This window comes from Pteropus alecto, unplaced genomic scaffold, assembly GCF_000325575.1.
Source record: "Pteropus alecto unplaced genomic scaffold, ASM32557v1 scaffold220, whole genome shotgun sequence".
Classification (NCBI taxonomy): domain Eukaryota; kingdom Metazoa; phylum Chordata; class Mammalia; order Chiroptera; family Pteropodidae; genus Pteropus; species Pteropus alecto.
The window spans coordinates 1,717,437-1,739,354 of NW_006430043.1; the positions used below are offsets into that span (position 1 = coordinate 1,717,437).

General features: G+C 48.2%; 2 protein-coding genes across 2 annotated transcripts in view; both read left to right on the forward strand.

The window, feature by feature from the left end:
- Positions 1-4,837, forward strand: part of KRT4 (keratin 4) — a 6,825-nt gene extending 1,988 nt beyond the window's left edge. The window contains exons 2-9 of the mRNA XM_006904552.1: positions 468-682; positions 1,607-1,667; positions 2,032-2,127; positions 2,642-2,806; positions 3,067-3,192; positions 3,627-3,847; positions 4,105-4,139; positions 4,230-4,837. Of these exons, the coding sequence (XP_006904614.1) occupies positions 468-682; positions 1,607-1,667; positions 2,032-2,127; positions 2,642-2,806; positions 3,067-3,192; positions 3,627-3,847; positions 4,105-4,139; positions 4,230-4,420 (1,110 nt within the window). The 3' untranslated portion in view covers positions 4,421-4,837. The remainder of the gene's footprint in view (positions 1-467; positions 683-1,606; positions 1,668-2,031; positions 2,128-2,641; positions 2,807-3,066; positions 3,193-3,626; positions 3,848-4,104; positions 4,140-4,229) is intronic.
- Positions 4,838-12,691: 7,854 nt separating this feature from the next.
- Positions 12,692-18,698, forward strand: KRT3 (keratin 3). Its single transcript, XM_006904553.1, has 9 exons — positions 12,692-13,377; positions 14,646-14,866; positions 15,421-15,481; positions 15,850-15,945; positions 16,208-16,372; positions 16,827-16,952; positions 17,275-17,495; positions 17,851-17,885; positions 18,349-18,698. Exons 1-9 carry the CDS (start codon positions 12,760-12,762, stop codon positions 18,696-18,698), a joined length of 1,893 nt encoding a protein of 630 aa, XP_006904615.1. The 5' UTR covers positions 12,692-12,759.
- The last annotated feature ends 3,220 nt before the right edge of the window (positions 18,699-21,918 follow it).

Here is a 21,918-nt window from a genome sequence, read left to right on the forward strand (position 1 = left end):
CTGTTCTTGCCGTTGTGGGGCCCTGCTGCTCTGGCTGTGCTCTGTTCTCCATGACCCACACGGCCCATTTGTTGCTATGGACTCACAAGTGGGGCCACCATGTTGACCCCAGTGGATGGTTCCTGGAATTGTGACATGTTGGCTCTAGTCGGATGGCTGTTGGGCCACCTGGTTGGCTTGGATTGATAGGGTTGGTGTTGGCCTTGGCCAGCGCTCCTGCTAAAGCTTCAGGCCCTCAGCTCTGTTCTCCATGACCCACACGGCCCATTTGTTGCTATGGACTCACAAGTGGGGCCACCATGTTGACCCCAGTGGATGGTTCCTGGAATTGTGACATGTTGGCTCTAGTCGGATGGCTGTTGGGCCACCTGGTTGGCTTGGATTGATAGGGTTGGTGTTGGCCTTGGCCAGCGCTCCTGCTAAAGCTTCAGGCCCTCATCAATTGGCCTGTACCTTTTTAAACACAGGTGAGGTTCTTGGAGCAACAGAATAAGGTCCTGGAGACCAAGTGGAACCTCCTCCAGCAGCAGACGACCACCACATCCAGCAAAAACCTGGAGCCCTTCTTTGAGACTTACCTCAGTGCCCTGAGGAAGCAGTTGGATATTTTGGTCAATGACAAAGGCCGCCTGCAGTCTGAGCTGAAGACCATGCAGGACAGTGTGGAGGACTTCAAGGCCAAGTATGTGAGGAAGAAAGAGGGGATGCCATCCGACAAATCTACTTAGTCATGCCCCAGGATCCCTGGGCTCTTCTCCGGTCATTTAGAATCCCAGGCTCTGAAGATATTCCAAAGGAGTCAGGAAGGTCCTCTAGTCTGACATCTCTATGTCCATTTCAATGGGGGTGAAGTTTAGTAATCCTAAGTTGTCCCAAACATAAAATGAATGATACATTCAGGGAGCTGGGCTTGCTTGCCATATGCAAACAAGATTAGAAATCAAACAGACGAAAAGTACTATAGCATAGTCAGAAGAATACAGGTTGTAGAGATAGGTAGACCTGGTTTGAATACTGATTCTTCTACTTACTAGCTGTGTGATCTTGAGTAACCTGCTTAACCTCTCTGAACCTCAGTTTTCTTCATACTTAAAATAGGGATAATAGTTCTACCTTATAGGTTGATAATTAAATGAAATTAAATGAGGTAGAGAAAGCAGGTAGCATAGTGGCGGACATATAATGAACATTTGATCCATAGCTCTTATATACGCACTCTGGGGTGGAGCTGAGAAGATACCAACCCCCTCTCTCAATTCACTCTCACATGAAACAAAGAGAATTTCATCCACCCAATGGCTCAAAGGACGGCCCTTCTATAGAAATAAAATCGACCAGATCTTTGCTGGTTCTCCTCACATGTTATCTCTTAACTCTTTTTAAAGTTTAGTTTTCACTTCTCTGAATAAATCAGGGTCTAGTTTGGTACCTTATACATAGTCATTATTCAATAAATATAAGTTGAATGAATATCTGTATGAACATGGGAAATGTAGCCAGTTAGCTGGATATTTCTAAATAGATGTTTGAAAAGCAGCATCGGAGAGCTGAGAAACACTGGTTCACTGTGGGACTTTTGTCTTTTCCTTCCCATCCCCACCCCCAGGTATGAAGATGAGATCAACAAACGCACAGCTGCCGAGAATGACTTTGTGGTGCTCAAGAAGGTAAGAGATGAAGGAGGGCAGGAAGTGCAGCAAGGGCACTCTTCTCTCGGGAGCGGTCTTTGGCTGGATTCATGGCATTGATCCCTCTCTGCCTCATCTCCACCCCACTTGGTACTATCCAGATCTAACTGAACCAGGTCCTAAGGAATTAAGGCTGGGAAAAAAGTCCATTTGGATAATTAACTCTCATGTCTTCAAGTGGCTTTAGCAGAATATATCAAATGATTATTCTCTCGACGCTGCACCTGGAGTTGAGAAGCCTTTCCTAAATGCTGCTGAGAATACCTTTGTGTGTCACTTAACATCCCCTGCCCCCTGTTGTAATTCCTGTACCTTGTGTCTTATCCCTCCTCCTCTGGCACAGGATGTGGATGCTGCCTACATGAACAAGGTGGAGTTGGGGGCCAAGGTGGATGCCCTTAACGATGAGATCAACTTCCTGAGAGTCCTCTATGCTGCGGTGAGGACTCCATCCCCCGCCATATCTAGGGGAGGGAATCCTCCATCTATGAGGCTGCTGGTTGGAGTTCACAGTTCTTTGGAGGGATTCTAGCTCCTTCACTTCAGGGCAGGGGGCTCTCTGTAAGGTCACGGATAGGTCCTCAAAACCAGATGCTATCTTAGAAGAGATGATAAGATTTAAAGACTGCATAGGACTATTAGAATTTATTGCCACTTAACATTTCTCTAGTGTAGTGGACCCATTCCATCTCCTTCTACCCACTGAACTGGATGCTTACTGACATGGATTGTCTTATAGTTCCCAGGGAGTGGCAGTAAAGACTATGTGCATTGCTTTTCTGTTTTGAGATGTCACCAACCATTTGATTTCTACATAGAAATTTGCCCATCCTCCCCCTCCCTACACATTGGGAAAGCCAGCTCTGCTTCCATCTAACCTTGTAGCAGATTTCTTGTGACAGAGATTAGAGAGGACTATACGGGGGGCCTGATGTGAAACATTTTTCCCACAGGAGCTGTCTCAAATGCAGAACCATGTCAGTGACACATCCGTCGTCCTGTCCATGGACAACAACCGGGACCTGGACCTGGACAGTATCATCGCTGAGGTCCGTGCCCAGTATGAGGAGATCGCCCAGAGGAGCAAGGCCGAGGCTGAGGCCCTGTACCAGACCAAGGTGGGTGCTGGAGATCTCTCAGGAGTTGGATGTGGCTTTTGGGGGCTCTTCTTTTGATGTCTGTGAGCAGACAATCATCAGCTCGTGCCCAAGAGAAGGCAGAGACAAATTGATTCTTCTAGGCATTATTTATTCTGGTTTGATTGAGATTATTTGACATTTTGTATTATCCTTGCTTCCTGTGGCTATTCTTACTAAGTTGACTTAAGAAGAGACCCTACCCAAACATCCGTGACCCCTCATTTCTTATGTCTCCTTAGTTCCAGCAGCTCCAGATCTCAGTTGACCAATATGGTGACAACCTGAAGAGCACCAAGAGTGAGATTGCAGAACTCAACAGAATAATCCAGAGGCTGCGGGCTGAGATTGAGAATGTCAAGAAGCAGGTAAGTGTTCTCTCCTTTCAGATGCAGTGCAGGGCCAGGGTCCTAAGGCAGACGCCTCCACAGAAGAAAAGCAGGTAAGACATCAGGCTGCAAGATCTTGAGCTTGTCTGCAGGGGATTTGTAACTCTTTGCGTAAGTCATACCCAGATCTTTTTAGCAATATACTATTTAACATGATGTGCCACCCCATGTCATAAGGCTTTTTGGTCTTTTTCATAGGATTTTGCTCATCTTTATTTAATCAGTCTGATGAAGGCGTTGGTAGGCTTTTGCTGGAGTGGATGAAATGCATAAGAATCAGGGAAGGTGGGGAGAAGGACAGGCAGAACTCTGACATCTTAACTCATGCAAAGCTCCTACAAGAGAAGGGACAGATGCAGAGGTCTTGACAGCAGGATGCTGCTGATTGCCTAATCTCATGCCCTCGTCGACAGTGCCAGACTCTGCAGGCCTCTGTGGCTGATGCTGAGCAGCGTGGGGACCTGGCCCTGAAAGATGCCTTTAGCAAGCGTGCAGAGCTGGAAGCTGCTCTGAAGAAGGCCAAGGAGGAGCTAACCCGGATGCTGCGCGACTACCAGGAGCTCATGAGCGTGAAGCTGGCCCTGGACATTGAGATTGCCACCTACCGCAAGCTGCTGGAGGGCGAGGAGTTCCGGTGAGGAGGGGAGGGCAGGGTGGTAACATGAAGAATGAGAGGTCTGGGACCATGGAAGGTCCAGGGCACTTCTGCTGGGCCACTTGCTTCAATGCTGCACTGGAGCATTATGAACCAGGACAATGTTAGATAGCAGGTTCACAATCAGGCCTTAAATTCGGCTGCTTAAAGATGGGAAAGGTACTTGACACCTGCCGATGGAACAAAGTGTGGTTCTGGGCTCTGCCGTGGCTCACCACTCTTTCTCTCCCCCACAGGATGTCTGGAGAATGCCAGAATGCTGTGAGCATTTGTAAGTATCCATTTGTTTACTTTGGTTTGAGCTGTGACTCCTGGTTGCTGGCATTGGAGAAATAACCGTGTCTTTTCCTCTTTCCCACAGCTGTGGTCAGTGGTGCCACCAGTGCAGGAGGCATTGGTGGAGGATTAGGAAGCTTCTCCGGGTTTGGCCTGGGGAGTGGCTTTGGTTCTGGCTCTGGAAGTGGTTATGGGTTTGGTAGCGGTGTCAGTTCCAGCAACAAGACCATCTCTAGCACCACCCTGACCAAGAGAGCTCACCGACAGACGAAATGAGGTCCCTGCAGTCCCCTGAGCCTACCTGGGCCCAATCCTGGTGTCTCTGTGCTTCCTTCACTTCTGTCTGCACCCTCCCCTTCTGGAGCTCAGTGTCACCTCAGTGCCAGGGAGTGGACTCTGTCCTCTTGGAGTTTGGTAGCTTCTTCTCAGTTTAGGCTTGGTGACTCACCTGGAATGGGGGGTGTGTCAGCTGACTCTTCAACCCCCATGGACAGAGGAGAACACAACTAGGAGCATCATGTCCAGAATCATCGGGATCACATATGTCCCTTCCCAGCCCAGTGCCATCTCCTATCAGATCTCAGACATCCCTCTATATCAAGACTGACTCCCCCATCACTTGGTAGCAACTGGCCCTGCATGGTCAGGACAAGAACCATTCAGTGTCCCAACTTTTCTCTTTCTCTCTATCCATTTTCGGGTGAATTTTCAATAAAATGCTTTTGTCATTCATTCCGAGCGATTGTTCTTCTTCACTGGGGAGAAGTCTCCTGAACACAGAGGAAAGCAAAGGAGACTGGGGCCTGAGGGGTCTGCCTGTATTGATCAAGGTCATCAGCTAGTTTCTCAGGTCTCTTTTTTTAAATACCCAGATTATTGAGGGAGAAGTACAGTGTGTGGAGCCTGAAGGTTGCCTGCAGAACAGGGGCACAGACTCAAAACAACCAACACTTATATAAAGATCACCAGCTGCAGGCAATCTGGGCTGAGCCTGTAATGAACCTGGAGGGAAGAGTTTCAAGTCTGAAGGTGTGGGGTATAGAGCGGGTAGGAGGAGAGGCAGTTAGGGGTCTCCACTGAAAATATAACAAGGGGTTACGAAGCCTATGGGGTGTTTATACTCAGCATCTAACAAGGCTTCTCTAGTTATGAAATTCCATGCACTGGGCTAAATCTCATGGGACCAGTGAGGCTTTCAGGAACTTCTTTCAAGTATCAACAAGGTCACAGTTGTTGGAAGGAGAAGAGAAACCATGTCACCCTCACTGAGCTTTCATGCTGTGCTTACTTCCCCAACTCCTCAGATGATTGTGTCTGGGGGAGTGGTGGGAGTCCCTGGGTGGTAGGGGAGCAGGGGAGGTGAGGCAGATCTTCTGGGGCAGTATAGGTGAAGCTGCCTGATTGAGGCCAGCCCTGGAGATTCTGGTTGGGGGTGAGGATAGTCAGAGGTGGGAGTCTGAGTATAAACTTTGTGGATACCTTGTTTCTATACTAAATCAATTCCAAGACACCTGGATGAGCATAATCTTTTCTTCTTCAGAGAAAGACTGCACAGCTCCCTACTCTTAGTCTGACCTAAAATCTTCCTACTGCAGATGCTGAATACCCTCATTCCCTTGGCCACCCATTTGGTGCCTGGCACCCTTCACTGCCAGGGGATTCATTCATACTCCAATCACTCCAGCGCAGTGCCCATGGGGCCCTGATTGTGTGTAGACAGAAGGCACACAGTTTGCCCAAGGCCAGTCTCTGCCCACAGGGCCTTCATGCAGAACTGGAGGCAGGCTCAGGGTAGCAGGGTGAAATGGTGAAGGGTTAATCTCCGGGCCTTGGGATCACTGGGCAGGGGCCTTTTGCCAGGAGCAGCCACTCCCTGGGCAGGACTCTTTGGTCCTTCACAAGCCCCACCCTAATCTCCTCATTGTCTTTGAGCTCACACCAAGTGTCAGAGCAGGAAGTCTTTGACTTCTTCCCACCGCTGCACTCCTCCCCTGGGAAAATGCTGGACTTGCTCTTTTCTGAGTTTCTGGGGTGCCCAGGAGGAGTCAAGGGTTGGAAGAAGGGGAGCGGTTTCTTAAGTTCGCCCACCAGGAAGTTGCAGGTTGAGAGGGGCCACACTGAGAGGCTAGGGATGGTGGTGGTGGTGGAGGTTGTTGGGTAGGTTAAGGAATTTTTCATGCCCTCTGAGTAAGCAAAGTGCCAGCGTGAATGGCACTGCAATGTCTCCAGGGCCTTTTCAGTTGAATTTGATGATTTACATACAAAGTCAGGTCGTAGATTATAATGTGCATGTATATCTTAGAATAAACATGTTTGCATTTGCAGCCAAGCAGCTATGCTTTTTTTAAAATTATTATTATTTTTATTTATACAAGAAGACTCCCGTACAGAAAAGAAAAACAAAAAAACAAAAAAACAAAACATTCATGTTGCCCTCTACTTCAGAACAGTCCAAGGGAGTGGATCCTGGCCATGAGCCATAGGTTTGAAGCTGGTCGGCTAATCGAAGGGAACTATTTGGGAGAAAATCCACTTCTGAGATAATTGGCACCACCCTTTTCTCAGATTCTATGAATTGGATTCTGGCCAGCTCTTCATGTTCAAGGGAACTGTGGAGACACAGGTTGCATTACCTGCCTCTTGGGAGGCCCACACTCTCTCACCTGCAATGCTTTACCTTAAGATGTGCTGAAATCACTTCTCACATCATAATGGCCCAACCATGAGTTGGCAAATCTTAACCTTAATTTGTTTGGTTTGTCTGCCCAGCTCTCTAAGCTCTTGACTTCTAGGCCTGACTGCAACCTCATCCTTGGTTTGGCTCAGGCCCCTGGCTCCCAAGTAATGACCACATTTGCATAGATCCCTCCCCCTTTATCAAGACCTTCTGCTCTGGGTTCGCGGCTCTCAGTTTCAAATAATTCTTGCTACCACTTTTGAAGTCTCCCTTGCTTGTTGCTGGTAAAACCAGGAGGACAAAGCAAAGAGCTGATTATTAGTGTTGCTCCATGTGGGATTTTGGTTTAGATTACTGTTGGGACTCAGGCTTTGGATTCTAAGACCAGAGGACCTCAGAATAAGGCATGTCCACTACCATGGCTTAGGTGGATGGTCAAGGTTTGTGAGACAGCTACCTAGGGAAATAATTGAGGGAGCTGTGTCCCCTTTGTGATTCCTCAGGGCATGGTACTAGTGGAGCAGCCTAGGACAAAGGGAGGGGCAGGCTGAAGGAAGAAGCCATTTTAGTCCCTGCTCCATATTTTCACTGTATTGAAGGTAGGGACCGAACAGTCATCTCTTTTATCCCATGAAGAGAAGATTGAGAGGGTCGGGCCATGACCATGAGGCGTCTTGGTGGTGGTAGAAGCCCCAGGACTCTGGCTCATTGACGCCCATGGTTTCCTAGTTGACTCGAGTGAAGGTAAAATTGTTCAGCTTCTGCAGTTTTTTTAATTGAAGTGTTGTGGATTTGATCCTCAAGAATTCTAAGAAGGTTAAAGATAAGCTAGATGAACTAGGAAGAGGTTTTCTGGACAAAGAGTTTTATTGCTATTTGCCAGTCGCTTACCTACCATCTATGTCCCTCTACCGACCCACCCATTCATTAGCTAATGCCTTTGAATTCTTAGGGCAGGAATCACGCTTTATTTATTTTGATACGTCAGAGCCACTGTGCTTGACACTAGTAGACATTTAAGAAAAGTTGGTTGAGTAAATGAACAAATGTTTATTGAGTGCCTAGTCTGTTCTAGGCAATGTTACAATAAGAATTAGACTTTGCTTTCGAGGAATTTTAAATTTAGATGATAACGTCTAGATAAAAACATATACATAAATAACTTGGTAACCAGATAGACAGAAAAATGCTCTTGGGAGTTACAAACAAAGGCTATGGAAGTTCATACTTCTAGTCTTGGATGTGTGAGGGGGTTGGCAACCACAGGAGGCTTCATGCGGGAGGTGGCATTTAAGTGAGGCCTTGAAGGACAGGTAGGCCTGGGTGCTAGAGATGGGGGGAAGTGATCTGACAGTGGGCAGGATTCTAATCTCTTCTAAGAGGAAGTCCTTTCTTCCAGGACCCTCCCTGGAGTAGCTCCACCCTACTGGCTCACCCTGTTGCTCTGTCACCCCTAGGCCTCCTCAGGCCTCATTCTGATCACACTCCCTTCCCTGTGTGGTGTCCTGAGGGGCTGCAGTATTTCCTTCATCAGACTGGGAACTCTTCTGTCTGCAAATTCACTGTCTAAGAGCTTCAGCTTGACCAGCATCACAGTGGAGTCCTCGTCCTTGAGGAGGATATAGTTCAATGTGACTATGTGTATGTGAGTATGTGGAGCCTTGGGGAAGCAGACACATTAAATACAGATTTTCCATACTTTCAAGACAGTGTTAGAATGATGGTAGATGTGAACACTGAGGCTCTTGAAGACCAAGGGAAAAACATCTTTTGCCTAGGGATTCAAAGAAGGCTCCCTGGAGGAAGTGACACCTAAGATAAATCTTGAAGCCTGAAAGGGAGACAGCCTGGTATCAACTGTGTGGACTTGGAGTCGAGGTGAGAGGTGCAGGGGAGAAGGGTACTCTAGGCAGCAAGAATATCAGAGTAAAGACAGGGAAATGTGGCACTGCGCAGTATGTGCAGGAACCCAATGCAACTTAGCATCCCTCAAGACTAAGGGCAGGAAGTGGTGGGAGGGAACACTGGAGAAGTAGGTCGAGGCCAAGCTGTGGAGGACCAAGGCTTGAGCCATTTGGTCCAATTTGTTTGGAGCTTGGGTTTCATGTTCCAAGACTGGATGACCTCTTGATTCACTATGAGTTTAAGAATTCCCTTTACCCTGGACTTCAGGCCCCACACCTGGCCATACAGCAGCCTCATTCTGTCTGGCACAAAAGGCAGGCCCTCCATCCTGTTCTCACCCATTTCTCCAGTGTTTTCTCCCACAATCTCTTTCTGCTTTAGGTAGGTGTATCTAATAAAGGCTTATACTTGCAAACATGAACATCTTTTCTGTCTAATTCAAACGAAAATAATTTATTAAAGGACATTGTTGCTCATGGCGTTTCTGGGAGCTCTATAGCCTGGAACTATTCCTAGCCACACTTGGGATCTAATCTGGTTAAAACTGCTGCTGTACCCATGATGCTTGAGGCAAAATGACAAAACCCCTCTTCTGACCACAGAGACCTAGTTGTCTCCATCATTGTGCTCTCTGGAAAGATCTATTGCTCTCTCTGTGGCCATCTCCTTATGTTGTCCCCAAGTCTCACAAGGGTCTATTTCATTGGTAGATTGAAAGGCCTGGCCTCTAGCTGCAAAGGGATCTGGAAATGTGTGTTTTGGATTTTACCCCAAGAAGGTGGGGATCACAATGTGGGAAATAATCCAAATGTAGGAAGGTGTTCAAGAATGTTGCGTAGTCACAAATGACAAAAGTCCCTCAGTCTCCACTTCCTGAATCCAATCGTGCTTATTTACAACACAGCCTTTTCATGATCATCTGGGCTGAAATGACTTTCCTTCTGTCTGTCCAAATCCTGCCCTCCTTAAAAATTTCAGCTATGTCCCTTCATGAAGCCTTCCCATGTGATTCTACATTTTCCTTGCTTTTCTGATTCTTCATGCTCTCACAGCACCTGCAACATAGCACCTAGTTTTACACAGTCGTGTATTGTTTGGTTTGTCTAGATTGTGAGCTCTTTGAAAACCATTCTTTCTCACATGGTGACCAAGAGATCCTCTGCTCAGTAAACACTCCTCATATTTGTTCACTGATTTCTATTTTTTGGCCTGGAAGCTGAGGCCTGCTTCCCTTCACCCCAAGTTGTGGAGTTGATATAATTTCTATCTCTCTATCTCTAAGCTGTGCTCACATCCCAATGACCTCAATGGATAATTTAGAAATGGAAGCATCATTTTATCTTGATTCTTTCAACAGGTATTCATGCTGAAATTCTCCATGTGACTTGCAAATAAAAATAGTTAAAAATAATAGGGAACACTAATTGAACATTACTAGTGTGCTAGGCACTTTTTAGTCATGGCAATGACTCTGTGAGAGAGGTACATTAATAAATTAATTTTATAGGTGAGGAAACTGAGGCACAGAGAGGTTTAAGAACTTGCTCATGGACATGCAGTGACAAAGCTGAGATTTAAAAACTGGGTCTATGTATATCCTAAACTAATATGATGTTGTATGTCAATTAAAAATAAATGATAAAAAACTGGATCTATTTGGCTCCAAAATGCATACTCTCAAATATTAAGAGAAAAAAATATGGCCTAGTTTTTGTGATATGTTTATTGAAACACTTGACAGAGATTTCATTCATCCATTTCTATTTCTGTGAGATCCAGAGGGGCAGAGATGATTGACCATCTTTAATGGTTAATGATGCTGATACATAAAGAATTTAAATAGCTTTGGTCATGGTTAGTCATAGGGAGGGGCTGGTCCAGCTCTGGATTTGGTTCATTCTTTAAACTCCGGTTCCTCTGAGGGAGCAAAGATGAGGAGGGTGTCTGTGTGGCCACTCTCTGGGCCTTGGGCTAATTTCACATACCATTAAACCTTAGGTAGCAGCTGTGGAAGATCGGGGCTGTAAGTAAGACATACTGGGCAGGGGGCATATTATGTGACCTCAAAAGCCCAGTCAACTTCAAGATGATTCTGTGATTGATTGTTTTTTGATACTGTGATTCTACCACATTTTTTCCAGTGGGAAGGAGATGGCACTTAGTTTGCATGTGCAATGTCTTAAATCTGAACACGAAATTTGAGAAGTCTAGATTTGTCATGTTAAGGTGATCTCAGTTAGCTTGGGCTACCTCATGTAGTGGTATCTGAACTAGCTTTTTACTAGTTTTATTTGGTTGTAATCCAGTATAAAGGCACAATTTATTCATTAATTCATCAACTGATTGATTCATTCATTCAACCAACCTTTATGAGCATCTATTATTGGCAAACCACAGCACTAAGAACCAAGAGATCCAGTGTATTATTAACAAGACCATAAATAAGCTCATGGAAAGTTTACAGCTTTATTCTGGGGAAGGGGCTAGGATGTCACATAGCCTAGGGGTAACAAATAGAGGATAGAAGGACAAAGTAGGAGAACCAGGCCACTGAAGAACCTTCGCTTCCTCTGTATTTGGGCCATCCCAGCCCTGCTCAGTGAGAGTTGAAAAATCCCCCGTCCTTTCCTCCTTTCCCCCCATTCTGAGGAGGCTCCTGCCAAGGCCACACAGGCCACACCCTTGGCAGGGACTAGTGTGTAGCAGACAGACGGAAAAAGACCCGTCCTGGGGAGATAAGTGGCTACCTTGGCAAGCTCCAGAGCTGATCAGGAAGGCTTTCCTCTTGGACAAGTCAAGCCCAGTCCCTAAGCCTCTGAAAAACACCAGGCTGGCAGATTCTCAGGGTTTTGGAGTCAGACACCTATAGGAGTGCTGCCAGCTCTGCCAGGTCTGGCCTACTGAGGCTGGTGGCAGGTCTGGGTAGTGAGTTCACATACCTCCCAGGAGCACGGCTCCTCAACCAGAGAGTGGCCCCTCAGGGGCTCCGTGTGTCTCATTCATGAGTCTCCAGTGCCTTACACAGTGCCTGGCACGAGTTAGGCAATCTGTCGATATTTGTTGAATTGGTGGTAGAATTAATATCTAAATTTTTAGTTTCTTGGGATTTGGGCTGAAAGCAGAGAAGTGCCAAAAATGTGGGGAGCAAGAAAGAAAGCCTTAGAGTTGCTCCAAGATATGAATTAGTGTGTAGTTTCGCTGGTAAGTTTTTAAAACAAATGAACAAACATTTTGTATGTTGAATTTCGCTAATGGCTAATCAAAGTGCATAGGTGTTAACTGACCTTTTTCTCAGAAGACAGTCATGAACTCAAATGCTTCTGTCTCCTGAACTACAGCTTGAGATAGAGGGGAAACCCAGGAGGCAGATTTGTGTTGGTTCTGGGCTTTGTTTCCAGGAAGGGAGGAAGAGAGGTCATCCCTTCATCCCCAAATCCGGCACAGAGCTGGGCACATGCTGGGCTCTCAATGACACTGTGCTGATGGTGTAGTGAACTGTATCAGCCTTTCTACTGAGATATTTTCCCTGAGTCCTTGGCTGGGCTTCACTGTCTCTACCACTCAGAGGACCAGAACCTCCTGAACCCACCTTCCATTCCATCCTTCCCCGAGCTGAAGCCGGCTCTGGCAGGGCCAGGGGCACCAGGCAGACAGATGCTGCTGAGCACCTGATGCAGATGAGTATGCCTTCTGGGTCCTGTCAGACAAAGCAAAGAGGTGGCCATGCCCCAAGAATGGAGCAATGCCAGGTACCACCCCCTGTCAGGTGAGCCTGCCACCTTAGCACTTTTACCATTTCAGATTATTTTCAAGGTGTGTTTAGCAGCCTGGAACAAACTTATTGCCTTGAAGGCAAACCCAACCCATTACTATTTGAGCTTTAATTATCTCTTCTTCATTTGAGCCCAGCAACCTCCTAGATGTATATAAAGGGATTTTATTCTGCACAGGTCTTTAGTTTCCTTCCTTTTTCCTCCGACTCTAGGTGTCTTTGCTTTGCTTGCACACTTTTCCTTTATCAGATCTTCTCACTATGAACAGACAAGTCTGCAGGAAGTCCTTCAGTGGCGGGAGCCAGGGCTTCTCTGGCCACTCCGCCATCGTCTCCGGCAGCAACAGGATGAGCTGTGTGGCCCGCTCTGGGGGAGCAGGTGGAGGGGCCTGTGGGTTCCGGAGCGGAGCAGGTGGCTTTGGCAGTCGCAGTCTCTATAACCTGGGTGGCAACAAGAGCATCTCCATCAGTGTGGCTGGTGGCTCCCAGGCTGGTGGTTTTGGGGGAGGGCGTAGCAGCTGTGGCAGTGGCTTTGCGGGTGGCTATGGAGGTGGCTTTGGTGGTGGCAGAGGAATGGGAGGTGGCTTTGGAGGGGCTGGTGGCTTTGGAGGAGCTGGTGGCTTTGGAGGAGCTGGTGGCTTTGGTGGACCTGGTGGCTTTGGAGGGCCAGGTGGCTTTGGTGGTGGGCCTGGTGGCTTTGGTGGACCTGGTGGCTTTGGCTCTAGTGGCTTCCCTGGGGGAATCCAGGAAGTGACTGTCAACCAGAGCCTCCTGCAGCCCCTCAATGTGGAGATCGACCCCCAGATTGGGCAGGTCAAGGCCCAGGAGCGGGAGCAGATCAAGACTCTCAACAATAAGTTTGCTTCCTTCATCGACAAGGTGATGAAACTTTGATTGGGCCCTCATTTCTAGGCTGGGGGCTTTGAGTTTGACATTTAGACACAGTGTTTAGGATTAATCTTGGATGGGAAAGGCTGGAGGCAGGGGTGGGGTTAGGCAGCATTTTAGGGCCTATGAAAATATTCAAGGCCAATAAGCTATTCCACATGATCATGTGATAGTCATGGACAACCATCACATGGTTGTGGATCTGGACATCCCCAAGCCCTGCTTGTCTTACTCTCTGCTCAAGTCTCCCAATTGTTGCCTTATCTAGGCCTAGGCTGGCAGAGCTGGCAGCGCATGGTAAGAGCCATGACCACTGTCAGGGAAGGGTCTGACCCAGAACTGGAGGCTTTTCAAATATAAGCTGCCCTCTGAGGCTTTCCAGGAGGCCTGTTCCTTTTACGTCTCTGTGCCAAGCACAGGAGGTGTACGCCTCAGAGAAAGGATTAAAGAGGCTTACGTGGAACCTTAGTTCCAAGGGGTTGTGGAGAAACTTGCAACATTGTCTACAGCCCTAATCAATCTTGTCAGAAAGAGAGGAGTGGTTGGTGACCTTCAGACCAGGAGAGGTCACACTAGCTGTCTTTTTCCTGTCACGATTGGCCTTGAATATTATGGTGTTTCAATCAGTATCAGGTCCCAGTGACTCACATCCTTCGAAGGACTGGAATGTTAGTGGAGCCTTAGAAGGAAAAGATGCTGCTAAGGTTTAAGTACATTTTTGCAGTCTACTGTATTTTTGGAAGTTAGATATAGTCATGAAATCTCCAGGAACAGAGAGGTCATCTTTACTTCTATGTTCAGGCAGGAAATCCTTTCAGTTTCCTCGCCCCATCTCTCCTTTTTCTGTAACATTCTAAACCATGCTGCATGCTTAGTGGCCTGACCGATGTGACTGTCTGACAGTATCCTCTTCAGCTATGGTTGAAGCCTATCTTCATGTCCTTTCTAGGCCTTTATGCTGTGGGATGGGGAGATACAGACACCCTGTCCTATCTGAGCCAAGGCCCCTCTACTCTGCTACAAGTGTTGCTTGATGTTGCTTTATTCAATGCACTGCAGGTGCGGTTCCTGGAGCAACAGAACAAGGTCCTGGAGACCAAATGGAACCTGCTCCAACAGCAGGGCACCAATTTCACCACAGGCACCAACAACCTTGAGCCCCTTTTTGAGAACTATATCAGTTCCCGGCGGAGCTACCTGGACAGCATTCTGCTCTGCTGCAAGTGTTGCTTGATGTTGCTTTACTCAATGCACTGCAGGTGCGGTTCCTGGAGCAACAGAACAAGGTCCTGGAGACCAAATGGAACCTGCTCCAACAGCAGGGCACCAATTTCACCACAGGCACCAACAACCTTGAGCCCCTTTTTGAGAACTATATCAGTTCCCGGCGGAGCTACCTGGACAGCATTCTGGCGGAGAGAGGCCGTCTGGACTCAGAGCTGAGGAACATGCAGGACCTGGTAGAGGACTTCAAGAAGAAGTAAGTGACAGGGGCGGATGCCATGGGCCACCCTGTCTCGAAGTCCCAGCCTTTACTGCATTCTTCCTGCCTGCTGGGCACTTAGCCTATTTTCCTCCCCTTATCTTCATGGAGGACAGCTTGGTTCATTAGGTTCCACTTCACCTTCCTTCTCCAAGGATAGTCCTTTACAAATGAAATTGTGTCTAGCAGGATGAGTTTACAATTGAGGGAGCACTTCTTCAGAAGCCAGGTTGGGGAAGATCCTGGTTCTAAGATCTGAAGGATGCTGGGACAACTCATGGTGTGTTGACCTACCATCTCAGTTTGCCATCCCAGGACTGAGAGGTTTCCCCAGGACATGGGACTTGCAATGCTAAAACTGGGACAGCCTGCCTGAACAAATCGGAATGGCTAGCTCTCCTAAAAAGGAGATAGTAAAAAGGATGTATTCATCTAAGAGGGGTGGAGAGGAACAGAAGGCGGAAGAGATGATTGTTCAGAATTATAGAGAGCAGTGGTGTTTATGATTACCTCAAAACCCAAACTCAGCTAGTTCTTTTTAACTCTTACAGATATGAGGATGAAATCAATAAACGTACAGCTGCTGAAAATGAATTTGTGACCCTGAAGAAGGTAAGGGCTATATGTGAGGTTCCTGGGGCTCCTTGTAGATGCAGGTTTCCAGCTGGGTTGGGGGAAATCTCCTTATTCCATTGCCATGGAGCTGCCAAGTTCAGGCAGTTGGGGCAAAAAACAGCAGCCAGGTGCAACTTAGTCTGGAAAGGTCCCTAAATAAGTCAGCTCATTCACGTTTAGTTTTTGAATAGGGTTGAACTTAAACCACCTCAGTGAGATGCATATTACTCCTTCATGTGGAGACCAGCCTCAGACAAAGACCGATCAATCACCAGCCCTGGTCCTCCTGACTCTTCCTTTCTGCAGTTACAGTTTGTTGCTTGGTCTTTAGGGGACTATGACCTTTATGCTTCTGTCTTTCTCAGGAAGTGGATGCTGTCTACACGAACAAGGTGGAACTTCAGGCCAAGGTGGATGCTTTAATAGAAGAGATCAACTTCCTGAGGACACTCTATGATATGGTGAGGGCATTTCCTACTAAGAGGGGGACAGAGGGAAGGTGAGATGTTTTCAGATTTGAGGCTGAGGCATTTGGTGTGAGGGCCTGGAAAGGTTGAGCCTAGAGATAAACCCACCTGTTGGGGTTCTGCAGGATGGGCTGCGGGGCAGGGTGGGGCAGATCACATTCAAAGCTGAGTCAGTGAATGGGTCAGGAGTTTCTCTGGTTCTCTGAGTGCATATTAGAGAAGTCCCAAGAGTAAAGAGGATCCTCTGTGTTGGCAGGAGCTGTCCCAGATGCAGAGTCATGTCAGTGACATGTCTGTCATCCTCTCCATGGACAACAACCGCTGCCTGGACCTGGACAGCATCATTGCTGAGGTCAAGACCCAGTATGAGGAGATAGCCCAGAGGAGCAAGGCTGAGGCTGAGGCCCTGTACCAGACCAAGGTGGGAGCTAGGCCCCTCTCAGGGGATCCAATGAAGGTCTCAGGGAATCTGTGGCCTGTGGGACTCCTAGGTGATGAGTTTCTGGTGTCACTGGATACACCCCGCTTCTACTCTCTGAAGACATACCTCTGATGGTTTTTAAGTTGCAGAAATGGTTTTTTAGTGCTGCCCTCTGGGGGAAGGTGGTTCTATTGTCCCTTGCCAGGCCACATGGACTGACTTTAGCTTGCTCAGGGACTGCAGGGGCGGGGGCGGGGGAGGGGGGAGAATCTTCTACGATAACAACTCAGGTATTCTCTCCCCTGCTGCCTCAGAGGTGTCCCTGCTGACATATAACTCTTTCATTTTAACAAACACTTACTAAGCACCTCAAGGTTGGATGGTTGATGTTAGAGATGAAGAAACAAGTCAGGAAAAGCTGCATGAACATCCCATCTCCCCTTCTGTTCTCCAGTTGGGAGAGCTGCAGACCACGGCTGGCCGACATGGCGATGACCTGAAGAGCACAAAGAATGAGATCATGGAGATCAACAGGATGATCCAGAGGCTGCAGACCGAGATCGAGAGCGTGAAGAAGCAGGTGGGATGGCAATAGATGTTGGCGCCTGGGCTGACCATTGAGGGTAGGGGCTAGAATCTCAGGACTCTTAGTTTGGGATGCACTTCTGGGGTCATCTCAGGTCATCTCCATCTTCCAGGGAGTTCAAAGACCAAGCCGGTCTAGATACTTGGTAATCCACAAGGGAAATAGCTCCGTGGATGAAGATGAAATAGAGGTGCTAGTGAAGGGATGATGTTGACTGACCTTAAGAAGATTGCTCTGGGATAATTTATTCTAAGACTCAGCAAGCCCAGGACCCTCTTACTGCACTCATGCTTTCTCCTATCTCCCCCTGTTCCAGAATGCCAACCTTCAGACAGCCATCGCAGAAGCTGAGCAGCGTGGGGAGATGGCCCTCAAGGACGCCAATGCCAAACTCCAAGAGCTGCAGGCTGCCCTACAGCAGGCCAAGGATGACATGGCTCGGCTGCTGCGTGACTACCAGGAGCTGATGAACGTCAAGCTGGCTCTGGATGTGGAGATCGCCACCTACCGCAAGCTGCTGGAAGGCGAGGAGTGCAGGTGGGTCTCCAATTCCAACTCCCCATCTCCCCTGACACAAGTCACATGCTGAGGGCCAACTAAGTGACCACGTAAATGGGGCTGGAGGCCTGCTGTATAGAGAGAGTCCCCCACCTTCCATAGGCCTCGTGGAGAAGCGTTTGTCTTGATCAACCCACTCTCTCCACAGTTAGACAAAACACATATGCAACCAGTGTGCCTAGGGGTCTCTGTTGTGGCCCACAGGACCATGTAGAAACAGGACTGATCTGCCAGGCTTCTGAATTTAGTTTGGGTTGCTGAATTCATCCCCTTCATTCTTAGACTTGTTGGAAATTTGCTTTGTGATGGAGCTTTTTCTTGTTTTCTCATACAGGATGTCTGGAGAGTGCCAGAATGCTGTCAGCATCTGTAAGTAGCTAAAGTAACCACAACCATGAGAATTGATTCTGAAATATCTGTAACAATACAGGGCAGTAGCAACTAACTTAAAAAATATTGTTATGGGTGTTGGAGGTGGTGGAAAGGGCAGCAGATATGTTTTTGTAATTGTTCTGGATTCTGGGCACTATTAATAGGTCTATACACATGGGGAATATCCAGTAGGGAGCCTGTTAATGGGAGGAGAAATTCTGATTAATCTCTGAGGGCATCATCAAGAGTTGACTGTATGTAGAAGGAACCACTGGACAATTCATGATGTCTTAACACTTTGGGGCTGAACACCTTATGACATTAGAATGTATCACAATGGTCATCAGGTGCAAAGCGACCTTGATCCCCTCTCAATCATCCTGGGCCCAGCAAATCATTAATTATAACACAGTGTCATGGGCACTGAGCGCGGATCACTGTACTGTCCTCTCTCCTGCAGCCGTGGTCAGCAGCAGCAACACGACCTCGGCCTCTGCAGGTGGTTATGGAGGAGGTTTTGGCGGTGGCTTCAGCGTGGGAGGGGGCGCCGGCAGCGGCTTCAGCGGAGCAGGCGGCAGTGGAATCGGAGGTGGCAGTGGATTCGGATTCGGCGGTGGCAGTGGATTCGGCGGATGCAATGGCTTTGGAGGCAGCAGTGGATTCGGTGGAGGCAGTGGCTTCGGAAGCGGCAGCGGCTTCGGCTCTGGCTACGGGGGTCGCCGTGGCATCAGTGGTGGAGGCTTCAGCTCAGGCAGCAACCGGGGTGGCAGCATCACGTTCTCCCAGTCCTCCCAGCGCTGCTCCAGATAAATAACGCGTCGCGCATGGGCACCTTTGCCTCCTGTCCCCATCTGCTCCTCCCCCATCGCCTCCTGTCCCCATCTGCTCCTCCCCCCTGACAAGGCACCAGTAGCATCCTCAGCGTCATTCCCCCGCCTCCCCTGGTTCTCCCCCTCCCTCCGAGTGGAGCTGATCTTTGGAGCTAGAAGAGCCTGGCCTCGAGCTCCTCCATCCAGATCCTTGGCCAAGCACAGCCGTGAAAATTCCAGGCTCTCTCTGGCTCCAGCCTGTGCCTGTGATTGTCTAGGTGTGGCCTCAGCCGCCACCTTCTGCTGCCTTTGGGGTCCCCTCCGTGGATGGAATGGTCACCACAGTTCTGATGTGTATAACACAGGCCCTTCTACTGATCCGTTCTGTCGCCAATAAAGTGCATTGTGTTTCACATTGGGCCTCCGAGTCTTCTCTGGACACCTTTCTCCCCCCTGGACTGACTTCTCTCACTCTCTCCATGTGGGCTGTGCACACTCAGAACAGCTGGAGTACTGTTCCTCTGCTCATTGCGTGGGATCTAAAAGGGCAAGATCTGGTTGTTCGTTTGTTCTTTGAACACTGGGTTGAGAACTGGGGCACACTCCAGGAGGCTGTACTCTAGGAGGAAGGCGGCCCACACAGACAGTCATCTCCTCTTTGCCTTCTCTCATTTGGGGGAACCTAAGAGAGCTTTGAGTTGCCGAGGGGCTTGGGGACAGAGGACTTCTTTCCTTCATGCTGGTCCCCACTCCAGCTGACAACCTGAAAGCTTTTCCTGCATTAAGCTGCACCTGGGAAAGTGTGACCTGCTAGAAGCCCAGGGCTGCAGGGATTTCCTGAGAGCCACTTACCTCAAAGTCTGACTCAGTCTGTTAGGGAGCTCTGCAAAAAAGGGTTTGTGTCCATTAATCTTCTCTCTTTGGAGCACATATTAGAGGTTTAGAGAAGTCTCGTAGCAAGGAATATCTGGTAAATACCTTTAACTCAGTATTTTCCACGGAAGCACCTCCTTCATGGTAAATAACTATGAACACCCCTCAGAAAATGTCCTGCACCTGAGCACTGTTTGTTTGCATGTTCTCTCGGTCAGCCATGGACGCTCCTGGTGTCTGCTCTGCGCCAGGAAGTCTCCAGTTAGCCATGCGGAGTGCTGTCTGGACTGTCGTGTCTGGAAAGGACTCACGGGCATGGAGTCCAAGAACTTCATTTGGAAATGAGAAGACTGAGGCTCTGAGAGTGAAGTGGCTTGCTTAGGGTAATATTAAGATCATAGAATACCTGACGGTGTGAGCCAGAGGTAGACCCAAGCTCCTTCCACTTCCCCACACTGTTTCTGAGGCTGCATTGCTACCCTCCTGGCACATCTGGCTGCGAGGGGACACTCAGAACACACAGGCGATGGAGTAGAAATGGTTAGCCAGGTAAGGCCAGGGAAGCAGTGTATCCATCTTAGGCCAAGGCCGAATTCATTTCAGAGAAGGAAAACGACAGTTAAAAAGAAACAAAGGAAACCAGCAACTAGGGCTTGAAGAGATTCGTGTGGAAATCCCCTGTCCACACTTGGCAAAGCAGTACAGTGCCATTTCCACTCTGATTTCCCAGGACAGCTCTATGAAGGAGGTGGGATTTAGCAGTTATTTGCCTCATTTTGGGGCACGAAGGTGTCTTTTCTGGCTGGTATCCCTCTAGGGTCAAGGAGAGATAGGTGGGGAGACTCAATGCCTGCCCCGGCTCAGAGGGTTGGCCCTATGGGAATGTGCCAGGCCAGTTATGGAACAGCTGCTTCATCCTGGATGAAGTCATTATTATTGAAATCCTTCCTTCAACCAATGTTCATTAAGTGTTTACCCTCTGACACTGGGCTACATGTCTGAAATGCATCAGTGGGCAAAAATAAAATGTTGCCTCTTGCTCTTGTTTTAGCGAGGGAGCCCAACGACAACAAATAAAAGAACTTCAAGTTGCGAGAAGTGTATGAAGAAAAGAAACCAGGTCTGAACTGGAGAAAATGACAGGACTTGTTAATGGATTAGATGTGGGGCATAGAGGACATGGAAGATTCAATCAGGATGCCCAGTTTCCCAGCAAGAGGGTGGGATGAGTCTGAGGAGGAACGTCAGGACTTTGCTTTAGGTAAGTTTGAGCTGCTCAAGAGATAGTTGAGTGGAGATATCCAGGCTACCGTCAGAGATATGAAGGTGGATTCAGAAGGGAAGTTGGTCAGGGTTGGACATCACCCTTGGACATCGTCAGCATAAGGATGGTTAGGGTGGTTCCTAAAGCCATGGAACTGATAGGTTCTCTCTGAGGCAGGGAAGAGAAGAGGGCCTGGGCTGAGCTCCAAGGAAGCCCAGCACTTAGCGTTTGCTAGGACAATCAGCTAGGCAGTAAGCCTGGTCCAGATTTTCCAGAATGTCTCCACCTAAGAGGTCAAGGGTTCCAGGGGAAGCCCAGAACAGGCCTAGTCTTCCTTAGGACACTGTCCACTGGTCTTAAGGCTCACATTTGGACGGCGGCCTCTTGCTTTTGCTGTTCCTCCCTGTACCGTAACTGGCCGTTCATCCTGTGAGAGTTTATAGGAGACCTCTACTACCAAAGTAGCCCTCCAGTGGCTGGGGGGTATCCATACAGCTTCTTAAATGAGAGAGTAGCCAGTGATAGTAGCCAGGACCTGAGACTGAGGGAGATATTTCCATGTTTAGCTAGATAGTCTCAGCCCAGCCCTGACTATTTCTACTCCAGGCTGAAATACCCCTAGGGAACTTTACCTGATTCTGAGTGCTCTTTCTCTTCCTTTCCCCTTGGAATTTACAGAATTTCTTGGTATGTTGACTTTTCAAGTGCACTTTAGTCACTGGGCTTGGGTTTGCTTTCTTGTACTTGACTAGACTTTTCATTCTTTGAGTAGGGAGCCACTTGGTGCTGTGCTGTCCATTCTTGTCCAATCCTCTAAGGCTTTTTCTTTCTTTTTTTTTTTGCCCACAGGGTGATCTCACAGAGATTGTTGACTAATGCTGACTTGTTTGTCTGGGCCCTAAACTGGGATTTGGAGCCACTGGTCAATGTTTGAGTATTTCTTTTGCTCTCTCTGCTTTGTTCCACATCTCTCTTCCTTGGGTGTTGAGTGGTACATCCTCCTGTGATGACATAGAGGACCCAATTTCTATCCCCCCTACTCACTTGTACCACCATTCATTCTTCTCTGCCTATTCCTCTCTCT

Coding starts and splice junctions, on each gene's coding strand:
- KRT3 (XM_006904553.1), top strand. CDS start 12,760: ATGAACAGACAAGTCTGCAGGAAGTCCTTCAGTGGCGGGAGCCAGGGC. Junction 15,482..15,849: donor AATTTGTGACCCTGAAGAAG/GTAAGGGCTATA, acceptor TGTCTTTCTCAG/GAAGTGGATGCTGTCTACAC. Junction 16,953..17,274: donor TCGAGAGCGTGAAGAAGCAG/GTGGGATGGCAA, acceptor CCCCTGTTCCAG/AATGCCAACCTTCAGACAGC.